Raw genomic sequence first — 19981 nt, 5'->3', positions numbered from 1 at the left:
TTGTGGACAAGCGTAGGAGGATCCAGAAGCCGTACGCCATGACATAACATAAACCTTGTCTCATCTATACATGGCGATGATCGTGTAGTCCTGCAACCCAGCTCCACTGGCAAGTAACGGAAAAGTGTCTTACTTAACCTTGCATTGGCGGAGAAGCAGAGAATCATCATCTTTCTGTATGATTGGACTGTGATCCTTTCTTCTTATCAAACGGAAACTCATTCTCCCATCATTCTTCAATAATGAGAGGCGGGAAAAGAATACTCTTTTTGACACCCTCACCGTAGTCCGGATCACAACCGTAGCGTGCAGCCGAAAAGCTCCGTTTCGATGGCTCTGTCTTGTCTACACGGAGAATATCGAGAAGTTCGTTGGACTTACTGGGCATAAAAGGTTGCAATAGAATACCGGAGATTCGTAGGGACTCGGCGACATTGTAGAGCACTCGCTGCGACTCGGCTGGAGTTTTCCATGGCTCTGCCGCGTGGAAATACTTGTTTGTCTGCGATTAAGGATAACAAAAGCGATGTCAGTCTGAGATAATCGAGTCTAGTCGTTGTGATTGGACTCTCAACACTGACCTTCTCGATAATCACCATGATGTCCTGCAAAGCGGCACGGGGGTTTAACTTTTCCATTTGTTCCGCCACTCTATCAGGTGTCTGCTCCAGAAGCGATTGATGCTCCAGATCTTCGGGCGTCGGCGCGGGCAGCTTGTCGGCGGCTGCGTCCGCAATGTATGACCGCAGGTTACCCTTTGCACAACCAATTGTACGGTGGGTTAGGTTTCCAATGCCCCATTGGAGCATCTTTTTGTAATCACGGATAATGTAGGAGTTGTCATAGTCGGCATCCCCCGCTAGTCCACCTTGGAAAGCAAGGAAGAAACGCATGGTGTCGACGCCAAACCGATCAATCGCGAAAAAGGGATTCACCACATTCCCGGTGGATTTCGACATCTTTTCCCGGTTGATGGTCCAGTGACCATGAATGAGGACCCTACGAGGTAGGGGCAAATCCAATGCCATGAGGAAGGCGGGCCAGTAGACGCAATGGAAACTGACACGGCTGTCAATATTTCGTCCCGCCCGTCCCGCGGAAGAATAACTTACCGAACAATATCCTTGCCGATGACATGCACATCGGCTGGCCAACCTAGTCGGCCCTCCTGGCCAGGAGGAAAAGGGTACCCAGCCTTAGTCAAATAGTTGATAAGGGCGTCTAGCCAGACATAGATCGTTTGGGTCTCATCGCCCGGTACAGGAATGCCCCAGGTCAATCGCTCTACAGGCCTAGAGATCGACAAATCTGATAGTCCCGAGGAGACTGACTTGACGAGGTCTGCCACATAGTTACCAGGCGTGACGAACTCTGTACTCTTGTATAACTCCAGAAGGCGCTCCTGGAAGGCAGACAGTCTGAAGTGATAGTTGGTTTCCGAGGACCATTCTACCTCTTTTCCTGTCTCAACTGAAACCTGGAATAGTGAGTGATTGTACATCTGATAACATCCGACTTCTAGGACCAAATACCATTCTCTTCCTTCCAGTAGAGGGATCTAAGGAGTTCTGCACTTGTGTTGGGGGATAGAAAGTTTCGTCGCTGACAGAATACCATCCCTCGTGCTTTGCAGTGTAAATATAGCCCCGGTGGTTCAGCATTTCCTTTCCCATAGTCAGCATGCGGAGCAAATAGCCAGCAGCATTTCTGACGAACCCAGAAGTATTGAACAGCCTCCTTGTGCGCCGGGTCGGTCGTTCGTATGAAATGATCGTAGTCAACATTTGCGGCTTTTGCTAGCGCCTGAAACTCATTATCGCAAATTTAAGTAGAGGTTCTCGTAAGTGCTGCAAAAGGAGGCGACCGACCTGAAAGGTTTTGCAGTTCATATCACAAAAGGCTTGAGGGTCCATGCCTGCCGCGCTCGCGGCCTGCTGAATCTATTTCAACAAGTTAACCGCGTGAGACAGCCCCAGATCAAGCACCAGAAGATACCTTCATTCCATGTTCGTCGGTTCCGGTCAACAGTTGAGCATCCTTGTCTCCAAGAAGTACCCGCCATCTCTTCAGAATATCGGTGATCACCATAGTATAGAAATGACCAACATGGGGGCTTTCAGAAAATCGATCCCATCAGTACGGATTCGACGCTGGGGTCCGCATAGAGTTGATAGAGGCTCGTACCGGCGTTCACATAGAATATTGGAGTCGTCACATAGTACGGCTTCTTCAAGCTTTGCTCGGAAGTCGCTGTCGCGAATCGGCGCGCTGAAATGGCCTGAGTAGGACTTCTGCACGGAGCACATCTCCACAATGGACGCCTATGGGCTACAAATTGACTGGCCCATGAAAGCGTACGGAGTCTCCCTTTAGAGGAAGCCATTGGGAAGCAATAGTGACATGGAAAAATGAAGTTGTTTATGGAAGACAATTCTCATGCTGGGTGACTTCTCGGAGCTCGATAATCTCCGGGTGGTCCAAGCTCCTCCGTAACTTTTTTCCCTCATGATGTCCGTTCTCCAATACATAACCTGCAATTTCCACCTCTGCAATTGTTAACGTCGGTCTCATTCCTCAACCCAATCTATCAGGGATCTTGAACATTTACAGTCCCTCTAGAAGCTTCAATACCGTGTTATTAACGTTCGTGTCGCGCGTCTCGCTGTCGTACACGAAATTGTTGTCGCATATTCCATCATCGACCAGAGCTCGCGGAATCTACATCCAGCTTAATCTGTCGCCAAAATGACTACTCGAAGTGAAGATGTGCTCACAAGAGTGTCAACTGATGGTAGTTTGGGCCCTGCCAACATTGTTGTTCCTTTCTGACTGTGTCTTTCCAGCTGCTACTGATTTTGTCCAATCATTCTACCCGGCTCTGCAGTCCAATCGCGCCGCAATCGCTTCATTCTACGGCCAGCCCACGTCTACGATCCTATTCAACGGAAACGCTGTCGCGGATGGCAATGCCGTCCAAGAAATTTTCGTCAACCAGATGCCCCCTGCTCATTACGAGGTGCAGTCGTTCGATTGTCAGGTCATCAATCCAACGTACCCCACGCCAACAACATCCGGCGTGAAGCTCCCCAATCAGACGACTGTCAAGGACATGTCAATATTGGTGGTAGTAAGCGGCTATGTACGATTTGGGGAGTCCAGAGATCTACCGCAGCGTGGCTTCAGTGAAACCTTCATTCTGGTACCGAATCCTACAGCGGATGCCCCCAAAGGAAAACGCCGCAGAGAATGGCTTATTCAAACACAAAACTTTCGACTTGTCGTTTGATTAATGCATACTCCGAAGAGGCAATGTGCTTACGTCCAACATATCAACTTTTTCGACAGGTCGCTCATAACACGATCATCGCTTATTCATCCATAGACGGCGCGCGCACTAGGTATCTCTGCTGGTTTGAATAACGAAATGAGTACAAAGAGAACGCCATGAAAATACAGAAACTGATTCAAACACGACATTCGTGTGTCTCATAAAACTCAGGTGGTTGATCTCGGCGGTACGCGCAGATTCGCTTTGACACGCTCGAGTAATTCGTCGCGTGTGGCCTGTTCAGTGGGCAGGAGAGCTCTCTGCAGATCGCCGCCAGTTAGTTGGTACATCCTTTATGAGAGGAGAGGAACGTACATTGCGGAGCCATCTCCGCATCTCGTCGGCAGTCCAGTATTCAGGATCTTCTCAGAGTCAGTCACACAGTCAACCTTCTACTCCGGTATGGCAATGGCCCTGAGTTTCATACCTCCAGTTGGGTCTGGCTCGGACGGGAACATGTCGCTTCCCCAGATTGCCCACGCTGCGGCAGCTGTGACCATCCCGGCGAAACCTACATCCTGTCAGTTTGATTCGTGTTGACTCAATGTGTGCGCCACCCGGAGAAGTTACCCAGGACAAGATTCTGGATATGTGTCAGCAAGTTACCACTAAGATGAAATATGGCTGAAAGCAGCAGGCTGGGGTATACTCACCTTGGAACTCATTGCTCGGTCTAAGGCTGTGGGCATTTTTCCAAATACAGGCTTTTTCGCGCGGAGAACACGTCTGCGAGATGTCGGTTGTTGATATTCGAGTTGATATTCGATATTATCTTCTGTCGTTATAGGATGGTTTCGCCACAGAAGCTACGAGCCAAGCTGGTCGGAAAGCTGCCGCCTAGACCTTTGCACCGCCACTTGCAGCACCAACGCCACATTCTGGGGATATAAACACCTCAGGCATCCACATATCCTCGGTTCGCGCTTGCTGCATTATTTCCTGAATTCTACCTGATAGATTGAATACAGAAGGAAGTGAGGCTCCTACCCCATTGTTGCGATTTTGCTCAAGCTGCCAGCTCCTGTTTGTCATGATCATGCCTTCCTGTAGTTTTACTTGTGGCTTGAGTAGGAAAGAGCAACTCTAGATATAGTACCTGATAGCTGCAGTCCGTCTTCTTTGAAGATTAATACATCTCACTTTGCCCTGTTCGTTCCCTCTGTGCAGTCATAGAATTTTTACCGTATACCTACTGTTATCAAGCCACGCTCTCTCATACTCAAAACATTTCGCCTATTCATACATCAGAAATACCTTTACGTTACTCTGCTATTTCCATCATCACCATCATGCCTCCGCCGCCCAAGGGCAGCAATCGCGTTTACGATCCCGCGTTCGAGTGGTTCGATACACTGTTGCGGGCAGGTCTAGCTTTCAGTGTCCTTACATTTATGATCATCTTTCTCAGCAATTCAGTCAAATTGTAAGTGGCAGTATCGTATCCCATATATGACGGTGATGCTCATCTCCAATGCTCAGGGTTGCCTTCTGGAGGCGAAACAGACTCCGAGTCCATCTTTCCAAGAGAGATCCGAGGAGCAGAAATGGCGTGGAGCTCGGAGATGTTCCTCTCACAGCTGCACCCGTTCGATATGACTTTGCACCAAGTCAAGCGGATGCTGCATCAGTGATCCATCACCCCAACCCGATTTACAGAGATGCATCCAGAGTTACCGACAATATTGCGCCTGGGACTGTGCCGCCATGGCAGTGGAGGCAGCACCAGCCACAAGAGGAGGAGAGGCTGTGATGTGTGGTTGTGTGGCGCAGCAGCCAAGGGTTTCCCACCGGCTAAACCCTAATCTGCCAGATTCCACACAATTGCCTCAAGTGTCCGTAGCTGCCCGTGTTGAGACTCCGTGAAAGTGATTGCACTCCATTCCCTCGCTCCCGACTTTCTTTCAGATCACCCGGTTTGCGTCCATATCCCCTGCCCACCATGCCTCGTGAAGTTTCCGATATCAAGCAGTTCATCGAGATCTGCCGCCGCAAGGATGCCTCCTGTACGTTTCCCGCACACGATTTCCCCGGTTTTACGGAGTAGAGCGATGTGAATAAGCTCGGATTCAGCTCCGTGGAAGGATTAGCAATGGAATTGCATGGATGCTAACAATTGGTTTTCTCTTTTTACAGCTGCCCGCATCAAGCGCAACCGCTCGACCCAGCAGATCAAGTTCAAGGTCAGATGCCACCGCTTCATCTACACTCTTGTCCTGAAGGACTCCGACAAGGCCGACAAGCTCAAGCAGAGCCTGCCCCCAGGTGCGTTGCCAACCTAAGTTCCTTTCCGGGTTGCCCCAGTCACGGACCACTTTTTTTGGGAATAGTGTGCAGTGGTAGAAGTGATGAGTGGAATGAGAAAACAAGCCGCGTTTCTGCTCGGGATATCAAGCTAACGCTACGTCTTGCAACAGCTCTCAAGGTTGTCGATGTGTCCAAGGGTGACAAGAAGAAGGCTCTGTAAATACCTTCAGTCGATGGGGAAAGGGTGATTTGAGCTCGGTCAATGCAGGAAACAACTACCAAAAGCGAATCGGCATGGGCATGAACTTTTGTGGGCCGATATTAGAATGACAATTCAGCTTATGCGGTGAATCTGTTTTTCTTCGCGACTGTTATTGAACACGTCGAAACGTCAGGGCAGATGGCATTTTCACATCAGCCAGACGACCTAGCTACCTGCACCTACCACCAGGGGCTGTTTTGTCGAAGCCCCCTGGGCTCTATAACTTAATGGAGAAAAACAGTTGAAAACTCTTACCTGTTTTCCACTTCCCGGTCATGCTGAAACGAGTAGTTTTACACATGGATTGTGACCTGTGTCGCCATGGATGGAACGCAATATTTCAATCCGGTATACGTACTTTGTAGATTACAGCCATATGACGTAGGATATCTTTAATTCTTTCTCTGGGGTGCACGCCTATTAGACGCAGTCACTTTAGGGTGGACATGATACTGCGCTGCCTCCTCAGAGCAGACGATGGAGCGCTTGGCATTATTATCTGAAGCCGTATGTATACGGGACTCGGACAGCATCCGGTACAAACTGGGAAGGGGTCGCTTGTGATCTTGTCTAGACTGTTGACTGTTATGTCGAGACTTCGTGCGACGTCTGACCTGTGCGTATCTATCTACTTCGCCTCGAGGGATACCGAGTAATGACTGGACTCCACAAGTCCCACCTTGTTGCAGACCACAAGTTGACTGGAATTGGGCCAGAAAGATCGCTTCTCATTGGATCTTCACATTTCCTCCAGTATCGGGTTTATTGTCCACGTCCCGCGATCTTCAGTATGTCGTATCAGATATGGACTGACTTAGGCTATTTTACGTCTTGGCAAAGGTTTGATGAAACTTGAACCCATCGACTCCAATGTCTCCCTCTCATTTCAGCGAGTCAGGAAGACGGCGATCGTCATGGTTGACAGTCGGCCATGAAGACTTCCGCATAGGATTTTGTCCGCACGGTGACTGGCATCAGGTGATGAATCAATTATGCACTTGCTCTAGCGTTCGTTTGTAGTATCCATGATGAACAACACAGGTCAAGCGCCGGCTTTATTCGAAGTAGAGGCTCAGGGGCCAGCCAGTGAAAGTAAGCATTCTCGAATCAAAACAATAGTTGGGACATCGAACGCTAATCATTTCTCTTCAAGGCACGGCAAATCACTTGCAAGGTAAGGCCACTTATATATGGGGTACCCTCCCTGGTCTCGGTCTGAGCCGCCTTAGAGGCCCAACACAGCAAAAGAAACTGCGAGGTAACCGTTTCAGGCACGGATCCCAAGGCAAAAGTGCCAAAGGCTCGTATATTGCCGTCGGCCCGTGTGTCCGGCAAAACCTGGGGGATCGTCACTTTCCATACAGGGAGCCTCTTGGCTGTGTGCTTTGTGCGGCATGCCCAACGCCTCCTCTTCATCAAAGAGAAACGGCTGGATGGCGTACTAGTCAGTCGGATGACCAGGAGTCTCAGTCTGTCGCGATGGTCTGGCGTATTGTGCTTTGTGAAGATAGATGGATCACTATGTCTGGGTTTCACTGCTGCTGAGCCGTGATACTCGGTGTATCGAAGGTACCCACCGGTCAAGGCGCGATATCCACTGTGGAGGAAGGTGAAAGATGCTGATGCGTCTGATGTTTCTGGACGGTTCCAGCAGCAAGGTCTGAGAAAAAAAGAACAACGGCAGGGGACTGTGGCTGCACGGTACATGCATTCACAGGCCAAAGAGGCCGGCGTCAGAGAACATTTCCGGATTGCAAGGTTGTGGAGCGCCAATGATTCATGGCACCCATGCATGCATGCAGCCATTGGCGCCGGGATTTCTCGTAGCGTTCCTATCTGCCGAAGATGAAGAAGGGAATCTGGTGATTCAGGAGCCCTTGTATCAGAGGGATGGATAATTTCTTCAGTTATGCCGGCTGCCCACCAGGACACTTTTTCAGGGGTCGTCGGGGTTTCTGGTTCCATGCACTGCTGATACTTACAGGGGTCGAAGCACTTCAGAATAGTTATAAAAGGGCCTGAAATGTCGCCCCATTGCTGCATTCTGTTCTGTTCTGTGCTCAACCCAATCACTTCTAGCTCCAGAGGCCCCTGATCAAGCAGGTCTTTAATCGTTGGCTGCTGCTTCTTCAACTTATTGTCTGAACTTTTACCTTCTGCTATCAGACAGCATGGTTTTGTCCAAGGTCGCTTCCATTGCTGGCCTTCTGGCCTCGGCGTCTCTCGTGGCGGGCCACGGCTACGTTTCAGGCATTGTTGCTGATGGGAAATAGTATGTGCTTGAACCACACAGTGACAGATATATATAACAGCTAACACCTATTCAAGCTACGGAGGGTACCTTGTTAACCAGTACCCCTACATGAGCAACCCCCCGACACAATCGCCTGGTCCACCACCGCCACCGACCTCGGCTTTGTGGACGGCACCGGCTACCAGTCTGCGGATATTATCTGCCACAAGAGCGCAAAGAATGGCAAGTTGACCGCAACCGTTGCAGCTGGTTCACAGATCGAATTCCAGTGGACGACGTGGCCAGAGTCTCACCATGGACCGGTACGAGGCCGAAGAGAAGAGAACACATTGTGACCAGGTAGGCTAACATAGTTATAGTTGATTACCTACCTCGCTCCGTGCAACGGCGACTGCGCCACCGTGGACAAGACCACCTTGAAGTTCGTCAAGATCGCCGCTCAAGGCTTGGTCGACGGCTCCAGCCCACCTGGTAAATGGGCTTCTGATGAAATGATCGCCAACAACAACACGGCCACGGTGACCATTCCTGCCTCCTATGCCGCCGGAAACTACGTCCTCCGCCACGAGATCATCGGCCTTCACTCTGCGGGTAACCTGAACGGCGCTCAGAACTACCCCCAGTGCTTCAACATCAAGATCACCGGTGGCGGCAGTGCTCAGGGATCTGGCACCGCTGGCACGTCCCTGTACAAGAACACTGATTCTGGCATCAAGTTTGACATCTACTCGGGTCTGAGCGGTGGGTACCCTATTCCTGGTCCTGCATTGTTCAGCGCTTAAGGGGCGAGCACCTGTTTTGATCTCCGTCGCCGGCCAAGACCCAGGCTGCCAGAAGCTGGCTAAAACGGTGGCCTGTTTGAGGCGAGGAGAGTACGGTTGGAAGACGGCTGGGACAAGCGTTAGCACATGTGTTGAATCAAAGTCCTTTCCTAGTTCTTTGTCTGACAATCCTTATGGCACTGTCTCTATGATTGATTGTGGTTGAATCTTTTCAATGTATATATTCTCCACGATGTTTACTGGAATACGACGTCTGTATGTCTTCATAGCATAACCTCGCCCTAGAGAGGTTATATTCCTCACCCCTGATTACAAATTTATATAGTCGACTTTTGAGTTTAACTGTGTAGTTCTTTGCTCCCGGATTCCAATTGGAGGAAGAAAGATATATATATATATATATATATATTAGAACTATGCACTTTCCGATTCAACAATATTGGACCAGCAGATTACAACCAGAATATCACAAACAACGACATCTTTCTGCATGACTGAAAAATTATGCTGCCTAATCAGTACCAGTATGCTGTATGACTTCAGCCCAGTCAACCAGAGACAAAAGGACCTGGGCCCACGACAGGGAGTACTTGCTTGCTGAACAAATTCCAAACCGGCGAATAAGACACCCAATAAAATATTCTGACTCCACTCTGCTAACTCGGCTATCGTTGCAGGGGGATCCATAAGGCTGACGGATGGACTAAAGATGATCATGACATGATGATATCCTGGAGCTTCTTGCGCGGTTGATGTCATCGGCTCCGGACGTGGACCCATATGGACCTTTCATTTCATATAAGCTATACAGTTATACAACCCACCACACAACAGCCAAAAAGTTTGCCATTGATTTAGATTGAATTGTTTAAATTAAAAAGATGGTCGAAATGGATCCCGATTCAAATTCCACGCGCGATACGCAGCAGCCCCCGGAAATAGAATCCAGGATGCAGCAAGCAGAGGAACAAGGGCGGGACGGGACTAGGGCCACTGGGCCCAGCACCAGCACTGCGGATATGTACTCGACGACAACCAGTTCCCTCGCTGACCTGGGGAATCACATCAGCAACATGGCTGGGACGACCATGGCCGAGATCAGAAATAAGGCTGGTGCGGTTTCGGCCGAGGATGTTGTCCGGGAGGTTCGGGATACGGCGTACTCGATCACGATGGGGAGTAAACAGGCGGAGGAGAGTACAGGTACGGGAGTTGAAGGTTTGTTCATTTAGTTATCGATTGATTGATTGAATAGATTGGTTGATGGCTGATAAGAGACAGACTGCGATCCGCAAGAAGCCCGCAGGATTGATGAGCTGCCCAAGGAGCGAATCGTCGAGTTTCTGCAGGAAAGGCACAAGAGCGATGCGGTGCGGCCTTCGAAGCAGCAATGACATTGCCGAGGCTTGGCCTCATCTGAGAAAATCGATGTACATACATTCAAATTGACGATCCGCCTAGCTACGACACCAATGGCAAGCAGAATCGCGAACTGCGAAATGACAGCAGAAAAAATATCGGAAAGCGACAAATTAGACATCATGTTACGCCCTTTATCCTACGGGCTACAGCACCGCCCGGAAACCTTTGTCCAGACTGCGATCCAATCCCAAGAACTCGGCGACTTGGCCCAGATGGTCGTTTCCCCAGAACCCTTCTGTCTCACCCTTGGAGTTCGTGCACTCAAACCAGGGAAGCCCAAAGGCACCGGACTTGAATGCACGATCAGTGTTGGCCGACAAGAGCGATTTGACCTCATCTTGGCTCGCCTGTTACCGACGGTCAGTAAAGCCAGCAATACGAAACGCAGTAACAACAATCAACGTACGGCGTTGAGGATCTGCTGTGCGCCTTCTTTGCCGAGCACTTTCTCCAGGACGGGGCCGAATCCCTCAGGTTGTCCGACCTGGCTATTCCCTTCGACCCAGTAGGACTGAAAGAGCGCCTCGATAGCGGGAACAAAGCGTTCCGGCGCCTTTTGCGAGATGGCGCACAGAGCACGCTGCGCTGCCACAGTCAGGGACGGAAAGCCTGCCGGTGTTTGTTCAACAATGGGAACGGAGAAGTAGCGGGCCCAGCGGAGCCGTTCTTGGTTGGTCCATTGCGCCTTGTCTGGAGGACACAATTAGGTATTGGTTTGAGCATGAAACCTCCCTGGAAATTGACTTACTCTTGATCCGGAGGGGTGGAGTATTCTCGCATGCCTTCAACAACCCACTCAGGAAAATGGGCACATATGTAATATCGCACTTGGCGAAGGTCGGAGAGTGCTTCAAAAATGTTACTAGCAGCCTCTTAGACGTTGGATGCGAGCATGCTATCACTCACCTTCAATACATGAAACGCTATATGAGCGAACGGGCTCACGATGTCGAAGTAGAGTGTAATCTTGGGAGCGGCCATGCTGTGCAGTCCAGGTAACGCAGTCTGTTGTTAAGGCTCAGTCTTGTAAATCTGGAAGCAGATAAGGCTCGTTTATATAGTTCGTCAAACCTCAACATTTTAATGAGTGTCGTGGCATTTGATACAACCTCAACATACGCCGCTGAGTCACCATCAGCGGGACTGCCGAGGCTGTCCCCATTGATGCTATATCGTATACGAAGTACTTCATGCTCTCTGATGTAGACGCTCGTATACGGACTTTCCGGCAATTCCAGGCCGCCGCTGCCTCTCTCCATGGTCATCTGAATATCTCTACGCTGCTAGCCACTCTGATGCTCGTTCGAGGAGACATTTTCAAACCCCGAGAGCACGGAATCATGCATCCGACCGCTACATCAGGAGTCCAGGACACAGCCAAAGAACGCTGGCAAAAAATGACAATTTTCTTCCGTGTTTCTACCTCAATGAGGAAGGGCGATGCGAGATGAAACATGCAGACGAGATAGTGCCTTCTAGTCGCATCTCACTCTTCTCATGACCAGGTCACTGCAAGCCGCATGGCTTGGCCGCATACAATACTTGAACAGGCCAGCTTCACTGTTCTCCATGATTTTACAAGTGCCAAGGAACTAGAGCACGTTGAATTGAAGCGATCAGTAATCAGTATCAGCCCAGTACACTTTTGTTGGGGTTTCAAAGGTTCCAAGCCGTTGGGGATGTCCGATGGTACGGACATGGAGTCCTTTCAGGATACAGTGACCGAGAGGAGTCGCCATGCAAAGTATTTACCAAGCCACTCGTATGGTGCTTACTGCCACGTTTGCAAAACAACTCTGCGGGATCCAAGTGTCTCCCCGTTTGTCAAACGAGAACAACAGGTGTGACCATTTCGAGGAGCCAAATCTCTTGATGAAGCGCAGATCTTCTGCGCTCGACCCAGGATTATCTCGAGAAGGGGCTCTTCCAAACTGTAGCCCATTCGACGGCCCTCTACGCCAAACGGAGGTCGAGCTCTGCGTGCGCTTACGGTCATAAGAACAATATTAGAGTGGTATCTGGTGACGGATGGGCCATCCAAGAAAGGCCACTAACAAGAGGGCATCACTTGCGGATTAACAAAAGACGTCATGAAACAGCAAGGCAGGAGTTGAAGAAGCTTCCCTGATCGAGATCGCGAGCATCAACAACATGACTTCATTGAATGGGAGGTATGATCTTCCGCCATTGCATCGCAGAATCGTCATCATGATCCAAATCCTCTACTGTGGCGCTCTCGGTCCAAAACCCGGCTGGCGCTCGATATATCAGATCCCAGGGCCTCCAAAAGTACGCAAGCGACAAATCTCCCTCTAGGCTATCTCAGCTCGGTTGTCGCATACCCTTGACAGTATTGATTCACAAGTTGTGCACCTCATTTAGGCAATGTCATCCAACCCTCCGAATGAAGAGGGAGACTTCCCATCGAACGATGAGCAACAGCAACAAGAAAACAGTTCGAACGTCGATCGTGAAATTATGGGCGTCACCAGCCGAGGGACAGCACCGCGCGTGTCGCGACGGAAGCGGTCCGAGTATGCACGATCCTGGAACCGATCCAGTTCTCGACGGCGCGTTGGAGAAACAGGATCCAAGTACCGTTCTCGATCCAGACACTAAGTCTTTCCATTTGAGACTCCTGTCAGCTTGGCTGTCTTTGTTGAGCAGATTGCACGGCTGGAAGAGGGCAGGTTGCAAAATGAAGTGTCAAATTACAGTACTCAGGCGCTGGTATAGAACAACAACAGCAAGTCTCAAATAGAATAATTGAAAATCACGAAATGCATGTCCAATCTGAATGTTGCGCGAACGATGTGCCGCACTCATACAATTCGGCGAATAGGATTATTACTAGTCTAATCCAAGTGTTCCATCGTCGCTTTTGTGGCCCAATGCGGCTTGTAAGGAACCACATCCGGAGACTCTTCAATAGTCCCGGGGTCTTGGGTTCACGTTGGTCAGGTGAAGGAGAGGTAGATGTGACGTTCAGCCTAAAACCGCATATGTCGGATGGTCGTGCTTGCTTGGCAGCGCCAACCAAAAACGATGGCATAAATTTGGCAGAATCATCCCGAAACAAGCCATCCGGGCAAGTGTGCCAAGAAGCTGGACAGAGTCGGCATACAATATGCCGGGTTTGCCTTTCGGCTGACAGGTTCGCCGCGCGGTAGGCAAGCTTGCTAGTTGCTCATGGTTTAAACAGTGGATTGATCACGACAAAGAAGTGTCTTTCAGCTCGTCACGATGGGCTTGCAATGTTGAGCGTCATGTCTGTCCTTTCCTCCATAGCAATACAACTCAATCTCGTCAAAATGGTCATGTTGAGACGGAAGTTGCATGGTGTCCTTATGCAGACTGAAAAGATTAACCGAGTCCATCAGGCTGAAAAAGACCTCTTCGCTATCATGTCGTCTCTTCAAAGCCACCAGGACTACAGCATCAGGCGACATCTGGACCAGACGGTCCAGCACATTGACCAGCGCCGGCAGGCTGTCCGCGTTGTACGTGCAATCCGAGACAAGAATGAGGTCAATGTGGCCGTCACATAAATCGTCAGGCAGATTTACATCCCAATCAAGTGGTTGATATCTGACCTGGGACGACGGAGCTGGCCTTGCGACGGCCATGTTTTTCATCACAATCTCCTCAACTTCATCAAGATCTGTAAGTAGGACCGAGCAGTGCGAGAGGAGCTCTGCTAGCGCTATACCCACAATACCGCAGCCAGACCCCAATTCAATGGCGTGAAGGGGGGTGCTGCGTTGGCCTTGTAGCAGGTTCTCGAGCAGAGGTGCGGCGGACCCTGGAGTCTTAGTGATCGCTTGCTCAAGGTATATTACCGATGCGATAGCTGCATCCCTGCGGACCGCAATATATATCTTCTTAGAATAATAACAAAATACGAATTCAGAGGCCTCACCAGATGTGCCGGGCAATGCTGTTGCCGGTTTCCTCCCATATCCGGAGATCCAATTGATCCTTTGGGCGGAAGCGTCGTTCGACAAGCTTCTCAGCCACAAGAGACTCTGACCCTCCAAACGGCGCGCTCCAGCCTGATATGACTAGAGGCAGTTTAGAGGCGTTGAGCAGATGATCTGAACCAGACGGGCTTGTCCATTGAGGGTCAATCGCGGTTACGCCTAGCACGATAGCCTCCTGGGATAGTCTGGCGGAAAATGGACCTAAGGATAGCGGGAGCTCGCGTTTTCCCGCTTTCCACTGTAGATTGTCCTTATAAAGGATCCTGCCTGAGCCACTGGAACTCAATGTCACCTGCAAATCGATATCTTGGGCTAGAAATGCATCTCCCAAGTCGGTGGTGATGCATATGAGCGCAGTTACAGTGACAGGCCCCGCTTTTTGACTCTGAAATCTAGGAGTCTTCAGGAAACGAATGTAATAGACCATTTTCAGGTCAGAGACGGACAATTGATAGACGATCCTAGGGAGTAGATTCTGGTAAACATTTACTGATATGGACGATAGATAACGTTAGTTACTGATGGCACGTGCCGCTGACTAAACCGCCAAGTGCGGAAATGACATCGCAGGGTGGAGGCATGCCCTCATTCCTGAGGCAGTGAGGCACCACATCCCAAACCAACGCATTCTATTCTATATACACGTCGCATGGACATATCGATGGGGCTGACGATCAAGCCGTCGACTGCCGATATTATTTGTCCCATCGATTCACTTCAATGTGATTCTTTTGGAACACACTGAAGCATCTGCGCACAAAGTCTCCTCTGCCGTTGCCTGATCGTCATACCCAAACGGGATACCTTATCATCAAGATGATGCGACCCAGAGACCCTCGGGTCCGCCAGACGATCAACCAGATCTCTCACAACCTGGAATCTGCGAACGAGACGGCTCAGGAAGGGCTCTATGCATTTTCGCACTATTATATCCTACCTTGTCTTTCGTCGATTGGAAACTGCATCCACGCATGTACGGCCCCCTGTCTTCCCAGTCGGGAGGACCATCTTCGACGTCGAAGACGGGGACGTGCGGAAGCCAGCTTTGACTTTTACGATGATTGGGATAATGACGATGCCAATGACAGCTTGCTTGGATGGGGCACGGACGAGCTTGACAGGCTGCTGGCGGGGAGCGGGTTGACGCGCGGGGGCGCCGAACAGCCACGCAGACAGCGTAAAATGAGTTACGGTACTCGAGGCCCGAGACGGAAGAGCAGTGTTTTGGTACCAGATAATCGAAAGGATCCGACTGTTATTCCAAGCTCGTCCTTTCTGGGGTTCTTGGAGCGCTTTCCTTGGAGACTGGGGGCGCGAGGGCTGAAATATCGACCATCTGCTGCGGATCTCCAGGAACATCCACATCCTACGGGGCTGCGCCGGCATGTGCCCGAGGATGAACCCCTCATGGAGTCCGCTGAAGAAACGGAGGAGCAGGACTCCTCCAGCAAGAATGGGCGATACCGCAGTGCCACGCAAACGTCGCGTGAGACCGCCACCTCCTTGAGCTCGAGAGGGGATTTGATTCCTAGCGACGAGGAGGAAGATGCAGTTCCTCTAGACGACGAATTTGCACTGGCGTGGGTCAGTCGCCGAGGGACAGGATTGGACTCGGATGATCAATTGAGCGACAAAGTTGCAGGAATGAAACGGTCCATGTCGGGAACCTTTAGTTTCAGGACTTCAGCTTCGAGGGAGTCCAAAAAGAAAAAGAGTCGGTTACGACAATCCCAGAGTCCTAACAAAGAGCATACTCGTGATTACGGCACAGCGTCCTTGGTGGATCTGAGAAAAGAAGAGGAGCAAGCAGAGCTAGAGGAAGAAACAAACGTAGCTCGGAGACGGGCTGCTGCACGAAGATTGGCTGCAGGTCGTGGCCTCGATCAAAGCAAAGACAAGGTATGCTAATTGCGATGAAACTTGGAACCATTCATGCTCACTCGGAATTGTAGCCTACGCCGTCATCTTATCCACAATCTGCACCTGGTGTCTCAGATAATCCTTCTACAGCCCCGGATCACACCCACGTAGAGTCAAATGAAGCCCGTACCCTTTCACCTACCCGTGGAGGGGTCTCGCGCCGCGCGTCGGACTGGCGACCGCCTACGAATTCCTCCCAAACAGAACCTTTCCCCCACTACCCTTCTCTCTATCAGTGACTGGCGCGTCCGAAGACCTTTCAACGTCCCCGAGAACACCTACTCAAGTCCCCAGCAGCGCCTCGGGAGCTGCTGGTCAGCTAAACTCGTCCCACAACCATGGAGATAACGCTTCTCACGGGCAAAGTGGAGAAGATTAATCCGCTTGCTGCAGGAACTGTCTGACCCGCTTCGGCTGGAAGTTAAGAAATGCCAGGAATACTGGCAGCAGTGATTCAGAAAAGAAAGCGGCTGGAAACGCTTATATTCAAATGGGCCAATTCCATGGCATTGAGCCTGAATTGTACATTATGATATGATTTAACGATCAGTTACTCTATACCCAGTTCTTAAGAAGCAAAACAAACCAGCTACACACTTTGTGTACTGTACGATCAATGTATAATCTTTCTACAGTAACGCCAATATGAACCAACTGCTACGTTCAGCTTTGTCCTGGCTTGCGGGATCCAGAATCTTTGAAGTAACCGCTCAAAGGCACGAAGCTTGCCTTACACCAAAGACGGTTGGATGCCACTGTCATTGATATCGTTCGACCGGCTTTTTATGGCGGCGCTAGGGAAGAGTCATCGAAAAGCCAAGGCGGATTGGCTAGATTCATAATCTGCTGATCAAAGATCGTCCACGAATAATCCATATTCGGCGCCGGGAACGCAAAATCAGGTCCATTGTCCGGCGGGGTATGCATGCTTTGTATTCCTGATTGAAGCCGTTCTGCAAGGACGCCGTGAATGCTCAACGTGGACGGATCGCTCCGTTTCAAGGTGCTCAGCTGGGTTTGGATCAGACGGAGATCTGCAGCAGGTAGTGTTAGAATATGAGTTCAACGCATGGCTGCTCGTACCGTACCATCGTGATGTGTCATTCCGTCCTCGACCCCGCGTAGCAGGAGCATAGCTGCCCAGGTAATCATCTAGACTGTTAGTCTTGCCCCAAGAAGGGAGGTGAGGACATGCTTACAATCAGATCCCAGTTCGACCAGATACTCGCATCATCCTGTCGCAGTCGCAGGACAGCGCGCGCCGACATCAGGAGCTCCTGCCGTTCGCTCGGGGTGATGTTCGCAGAGCCCAGGTCGAAGCCACGTGCTGGATGGTAGATTGAAAGAACGTAGAGCTTGTGGAGATGATACTGCAGGAGAATAAGGATACCTTGACGGTCGGATGGCGAGGGCTCTATGGACACAAGCAGATATGTTAGTGTTGGCTACATTCATCGCTAGTGTCCAGCCGGGAAATGCCTTACGCGACGCTCCGTTGTATTGAACCAGCCACTCATCAAGTTTCTTGGCCCACAGTCGAATAACTTGAGAATCCTTTTCTGTGAAAGGCGTACCAACCGAGGGCAAGGCATCCGAATCCCTTGCACTCACGAAGGACCATATAGTGGGGAGTTTCCGGCCTACGAAATGGTTAAGGCCTTGGTGCATCATCTGTGAGAGGCCGCGAAATGCACTGTCATGTTGGCGATCCAAGTGTTGCAGAGCGGGTATGGGTGGCTGTCTGGGAAGAAGGGGATAGCACATGTGCATGGAGGCATGCTCTATGTCGATCACCTGAAGACATTAGAATAGAGCCTGGTATTACACAAAAGCACACTGCAAAGTACCTGAATGCCAGAAAAAAGACGACGCCAATCGTATGTTGCGTCTTCCAGGTTGGAGGGGCAGTGGTCAAGTAGAAGCCGGTATGCGAGGGCTATCCACTTGTCCGTAGTTTCAATGTACGCTTCGCAACTTAGGCTAGCCATAATAAGGCCGAGAATATCTTGAAACACCGTATGCTCGTCACTTGAGGATGAGGAGACATGACTTCTGGTCCAGCCAGACATGCCAGGCCGTGCGCTTGGAACGACAAGCTGGGAAATCGCACTGCATGTAGCTGCGAAATACCCACCTGCTAACGAAGCAAGCTCTGGTAGAGGGCTATGCACGGCCGATATGTAGAGAACCGAGGCAAGCAAGAGTGGTGAAGGGGAGACCAAGACACTTTGATCCTGAACGAAATGAAGTAATGGAAGGTTGTTCAGAAATCTAGATTTTGAGTCAGTTCGCGCACTGAGAAGGGAGAAGGTAAACAAAGTATGAGCTACATACGAGATCCATAAACGTGTGACAATCGAATATGACCAGATATTCTGATTCTGAGGCGGACTGGTGATGACCTTAAGACGCTCAACAGCTTTCCAAAGTCCGCGGGAAGACACATCGTCAGGCTCTTCCTCCAGATCGGAGTCGATGGTCAGCAATGAGGACGTGTTTCCCTCTTTACCAATACCTAGCAGTGACTCGATCCGCTCCAGACGCCCGAGGATAGACGACGAATCCTGATCGGGAGACGAAGGATGATACACGAGCGTGCCCTGCACACTCTGTGACCGTTCTGGGATTGATTGGACCGCGGCAGCCTAGAGGGCGTCAGTATGCAACGGAAATTCCTCAGACTTTTCAGGAAAGCACTGAGGCAAATGCGACCAGTACATTTGATCTAGGCTTGAAGATACATGGAGCGTTCGTATGACGACAGCGACGACATGGAGGAGCCCCGTCGATTTCACATTTCATCTTGAAGTCCGTCAGTACAATTGGCCCATTCTGGTTGACAGTCGCTGCAACTTCACCTTCAACCTACGACAATTGACTGTAACAAATTTCGTCAGATTTATCCGACACCAGTCAATCTACTTTGAATCAAAGAGAATTCTACTCCACCTACCGCATGCCTTTGTCGGCTTGGGGCCCAGGACAATGGAGCCCGTTCTCTTCATGGCGCTATACACATGAATCGCCGAATAGCATGATTTTCGTGGAGAACCCAGCCGAGGCAAAGGAGAAGCGGCCACTTTCCTTACGCCTGGGGAACGTTTCTTTTCAAGTTCATCTGAAGTAAACGATGATAAGAAGAATTTGGAGTGATTGGGGATGTTGAGGGATCTAAAGTGCAGACATGTGAGAGGGGAAGGCTAGAAAGTAGACTCTGTAAGGTAGACACTAGGCTAGACCTCCTCTTCTTTGATTTAGATCCTCTCACGATTCGTCGGTTGGTCAACAGACCCCTGATAAGCCAAGAGTACTCTAACGAGAATCGGAAATTGGTTGCAGAATGCAATCACGACCCCCGTTTATCGCTTCTGGCCTTCTTTGGAGCTCTTAATTTATGAGGAGTGATTGTACCCTCGGTCGAATGGTCTGTAGACTTCAACAACTCACCGTCTAGCCCAGGTAGGCGGCATCCAAGTATCAACTAATTATGAGATACTATACAACAGATACCAGCTTCTTCCAATTTTATTCATGTTCTCGCGTTTTTAGTCCGCTCTGCGTAGGCTGAGAGTTCAGAGAGGGTCTGAGAAACGGAGACAAGAAGTGTACCTCGTGGATTCACATTCTTACTGATCTTGCGCTTACTCCAGGCTTGAAAAGCCAGGAGGACCAGCCATCTACCGATCATGGGGATCAAGATCGAAGACGGGGTCGAGGTTTGTTCTTGAGACGCGCTGAAATGATCGATACGGGAAAAGGACGGAAGAAAAGAAACACAGGGAGTGAAGT

General features: G+C 50.3%; 13 protein-coding genes across 13 annotated transcripts; 7 read left to right on the top strand and 6 right to left on the bottom strand.

The window, feature by feature from the left end:
- Positions 1–229: 229 nt before the first annotated feature.
- Positions 230–2383, bottom strand: P174DRAFT_372243 (methionine--tRNA ligase MSM1; the record flags this gene model as incomplete). The annotated part of the gene is made up of 9 exons (XM_024822418.1): positions 230–502; positions 582–1059; positions 1113–1477; positions 1533–1664; positions 1717–1803; positions 1869–1940; positions 1996–2113; positions 2141–2150; positions 2185–2383. The coding sequence occupies 9 exons, from the start codon at positions 2381–2383 to the stop codon at positions 230–232; spliced, it is 1734 nt and encodes a 577-aa protein (XP_024681614.1).
- A 362-nt stretch (positions 2384–2745) lies between these two features.
- On the top strand, positions 2746–3286 carry P174DRAFT_371789 (putative nuclear transport factor 2 domain protein; the record flags this gene model as incomplete). Its single annotated transcript, XM_024822395.1, has 2 exons — positions 2746–2791; positions 2844–3286. 2 exons carry the CDS (start codon positions 2746–2748, stop codon positions 3284–3286), a joined length of 489 nt encoding a protein of 162 aa, XP_024681613.1.
- P174DRAFT_452264 (Ish1 domain-containing protein) lies at positions 3116–4108 on the bottom strand. The gene is made up of 5 exons (XM_024829067.1): positions 3982–4108; positions 3899–3911; positions 3756–3839; positions 3644–3690; positions 3116–3588 (listed from the first exon to the last, which is right to left on the bottom strand). The coding sequence occupies exons 1-5, from the start codon at positions 4015–4017 to the stop codon at positions 3496–3498; spliced, it is 273 nt and encodes a 90-aa protein (XP_024681612.1). The 5' UTR covers positions 4018–4108; the 3' UTR covers positions 3116–3495.
- A 509-nt stretch (positions 4109–4617) lies between these two features.
- On the top strand, positions 4618–5078 carry P174DRAFT_422038 (uncharacterized protein; the record flags this gene model as incomplete). The annotated part of the gene is made up of 2 exons (XM_024825009.1): positions 4618–4751; positions 4808–5078. 2 exons carry the CDS (start codon positions 4618–4620, stop codon positions 5076–5078), a joined length of 405 nt encoding a protein of 134 aa, XP_024681611.1.
- Positions 5079–5267: 189 nt separating this feature from the next.
- On the top strand, positions 5268–5607 carry P174DRAFT_372897 (60S ribosomal protein eL38; the record flags this gene model as incomplete). The annotated part of the gene is made up of 2 exons (XM_024822462.1): positions 5268–5331; positions 5462–5607. 2 exons carry the CDS (start codon positions 5268–5270, stop codon positions 5605–5607), a joined length of 210 nt encoding a protein of 69 aa, XP_024681610.1.
- Positions 5608–6807: 1200 nt separating this feature from the next.
- P174DRAFT_218240 (uncharacterized protein) lies at positions 6808–8136 on the bottom strand. The gene has a single exon (XM_024821371.1). It carries the CDS (start codon positions 7875–7877, stop codon positions 6969–6971), a length of 909 nt encoding a protein of 302 aa, XP_024681609.1. The 5' UTR covers positions 7878–8136; the 3' UTR covers positions 6808–6968.
- P174DRAFT_461478 (lytic polysaccharide monooxygenase auxiliary activity family 9 protein) lies at positions 8006–8870 on the top strand (the record flags this gene model as incomplete). The annotated part of the gene is made up of 4 exons (XM_024830002.1): positions 8006–8106; positions 8163–8178; positions 8202–8390; positions 8448–8870. 4 exons carry the CDS (start codon positions 8006–8008, stop codon positions 8868–8870), a joined length of 729 nt encoding a protein of 242 aa, XP_024681608.1.
- Positions 8871–9760: 890 nt separating this feature from the next.
- P174DRAFT_422035 (uncharacterized protein) lies at positions 9761–10264 on the top strand (the record flags this gene model as incomplete). The annotated part of the gene is made up of 2 exons (XM_024825008.1): positions 9761–10088; positions 10152–10264. 2 exons carry the CDS (start codon positions 9761–9763, stop codon positions 10262–10264), a joined length of 441 nt encoding a protein of 146 aa, XP_024681607.1.
- P174DRAFT_452259 (putative 2-hydroxychromene-2-carboxylate isomerase) lies at positions 10021–11551 on the bottom strand (the record flags this gene model as incomplete). The annotated part of the gene is made up of 5 exons (XM_024829066.1): positions 10021–10639; positions 10699–10982; positions 11041–11140; positions 11199–11274; positions 11412–11551. 5 exons carry the CDS (start codon positions 11549–11551, stop codon positions 10436–10438), a joined length of 804 nt encoding a protein of 267 aa, XP_024681606.1. The 3' UTR covers positions 10021–10435.
- An 892-nt stretch (positions 11552–12443) lies between these two features.
- Positions 12444–12911, top strand: P174DRAFT_422033 (uncharacterized protein; the record flags this gene model as incomplete). Its single annotated transcript, XM_024825007.1, has 2 exons — positions 12444–12581; positions 12675–12911. 2 exons carry the CDS (start codon positions 12444–12446, stop codon positions 12909–12911), a joined length of 375 nt encoding a protein of 124 aa, XP_024681605.1.
- Positions 12912–13522: 611 nt separating this feature from the next.
- Positions 13523–14699, bottom strand: P174DRAFT_422032 (protein N-lysine methyltransferase family protein; the record flags this gene model as incomplete). The annotated part of the gene is made up of 2 exons (XM_024825006.1): positions 13523–14150; positions 14212–14699. The coding sequence occupies 2 exons, from the start codon at positions 14697–14699 to the stop codon at positions 13523–13525; spliced, it is 1116 nt and encodes a 371-aa protein (XP_024681604.1).
- Positions 14700–14880: 181 nt separating this feature from the next.
- On the top strand, positions 14881–16783 carry P174DRAFT_513466 (uncharacterized protein). Its single transcript, XM_024831983.1, has 3 exons — positions 14881–16171; positions 16225–16358; positions 16397–16783. Exons 1-3 carry the CDS (start codon positions 15089–15091, stop codon positions 16569–16571), a joined length of 1392 nt encoding a protein of 463 aa, XP_024681603.1. The 5' UTR covers positions 14881–15088; the 3' UTR covers positions 16572–16783.
- Positions 16784–16975: 192 nt separating this feature from the next.
- P174DRAFT_372335 (fungal specific transcription factor domain-containing protein) lies at positions 16976–18994 on the bottom strand (the record flags this gene model as incomplete). Its single annotated transcript, XM_024822426.1, has 7 exons — positions 16976–17226; positions 17281–17344; positions 17392–17606; positions 17677–17986; positions 18040–18463; positions 18527–18837; positions 18911–18994. 7 exons carry the CDS (start codon positions 18992–18994, stop codon positions 16976–16978), a joined length of 1659 nt encoding a protein of 552 aa, XP_024681602.1.
- Positions 18995–19981: the final 987 nt, after the last annotated feature.

Source organism: Aspergillus novofumigatus, assembly GCF_002847465.1.
Source record: "Aspergillus novofumigatus IBT 16806 chromosome Unknown P174scaffold_5, whole genome shotgun sequence".
NCBI lineage: Eukaryota > Fungi > Ascomycota > Eurotiomycetes > Eurotiales > Aspergillaceae > Aspergillus > Aspergillus novofumigatus.
This window is presented reverse-complemented; position numbering and strand designations above follow the sequence as displayed.

What these genes read in the sequence shown, in the direction of transcription:
- P174DRAFT_513466 (XM_024831983.1), top strand. Translation starts at nt 15,089, where the DNA reads ATGATGCGACCCAGAGACCCTCGGGTCCGCCAGACGATCAACCAGATC. An exon ending in TCGATCAAAGCAAAGACAAG is followed by an intron (nt 16,172 to 16,224) that starts GTATGCTAATTG and finishes TCGGAATTGTAG; the next exon opens with CCTACGCCGTCATCTTATCC. An exon ending in GGAGGGGTCTCGCGCCGCGC is followed by an intron (nt 16,359 to 16,396) that starts GTCGGACTGGCG and finishes CCTCCCAAACAG; the next exon opens with AACCTTTCCCCCACTACCCT.
- P174DRAFT_218240 (XM_024821371.1), bottom strand. Translation starts at nt 7,877, where the DNA reads ATGCAGCAATGGGGCGACATTTCAGGCCCTTTTATAACTATTCTGAAG.
- P174DRAFT_452264 (XM_024829067.1), bottom strand. Translation starts at nt 4,017, where the DNA reads ATGCCCACAGCCTTAGACCGAGCAATGAGTTCCAAG. An exon ending in CGAGCCAGACCCAACTGGAG is followed by an intron (nt 3,691 to 3,755) that starts GTATGAAACTCA and finishes GACTCTGAGAAG; the next exon opens with ATCCTGAATACTGGACTGCC. An exon ending in TGCGGAGATGGCTCCGCAAT is followed by an intron (nt 3,589 to 3,643) that starts GTACGTTCCTCT and finishes GGCGATCTGCAG; the next exon opens with AGAGCTCTCCTGCCCACTGA.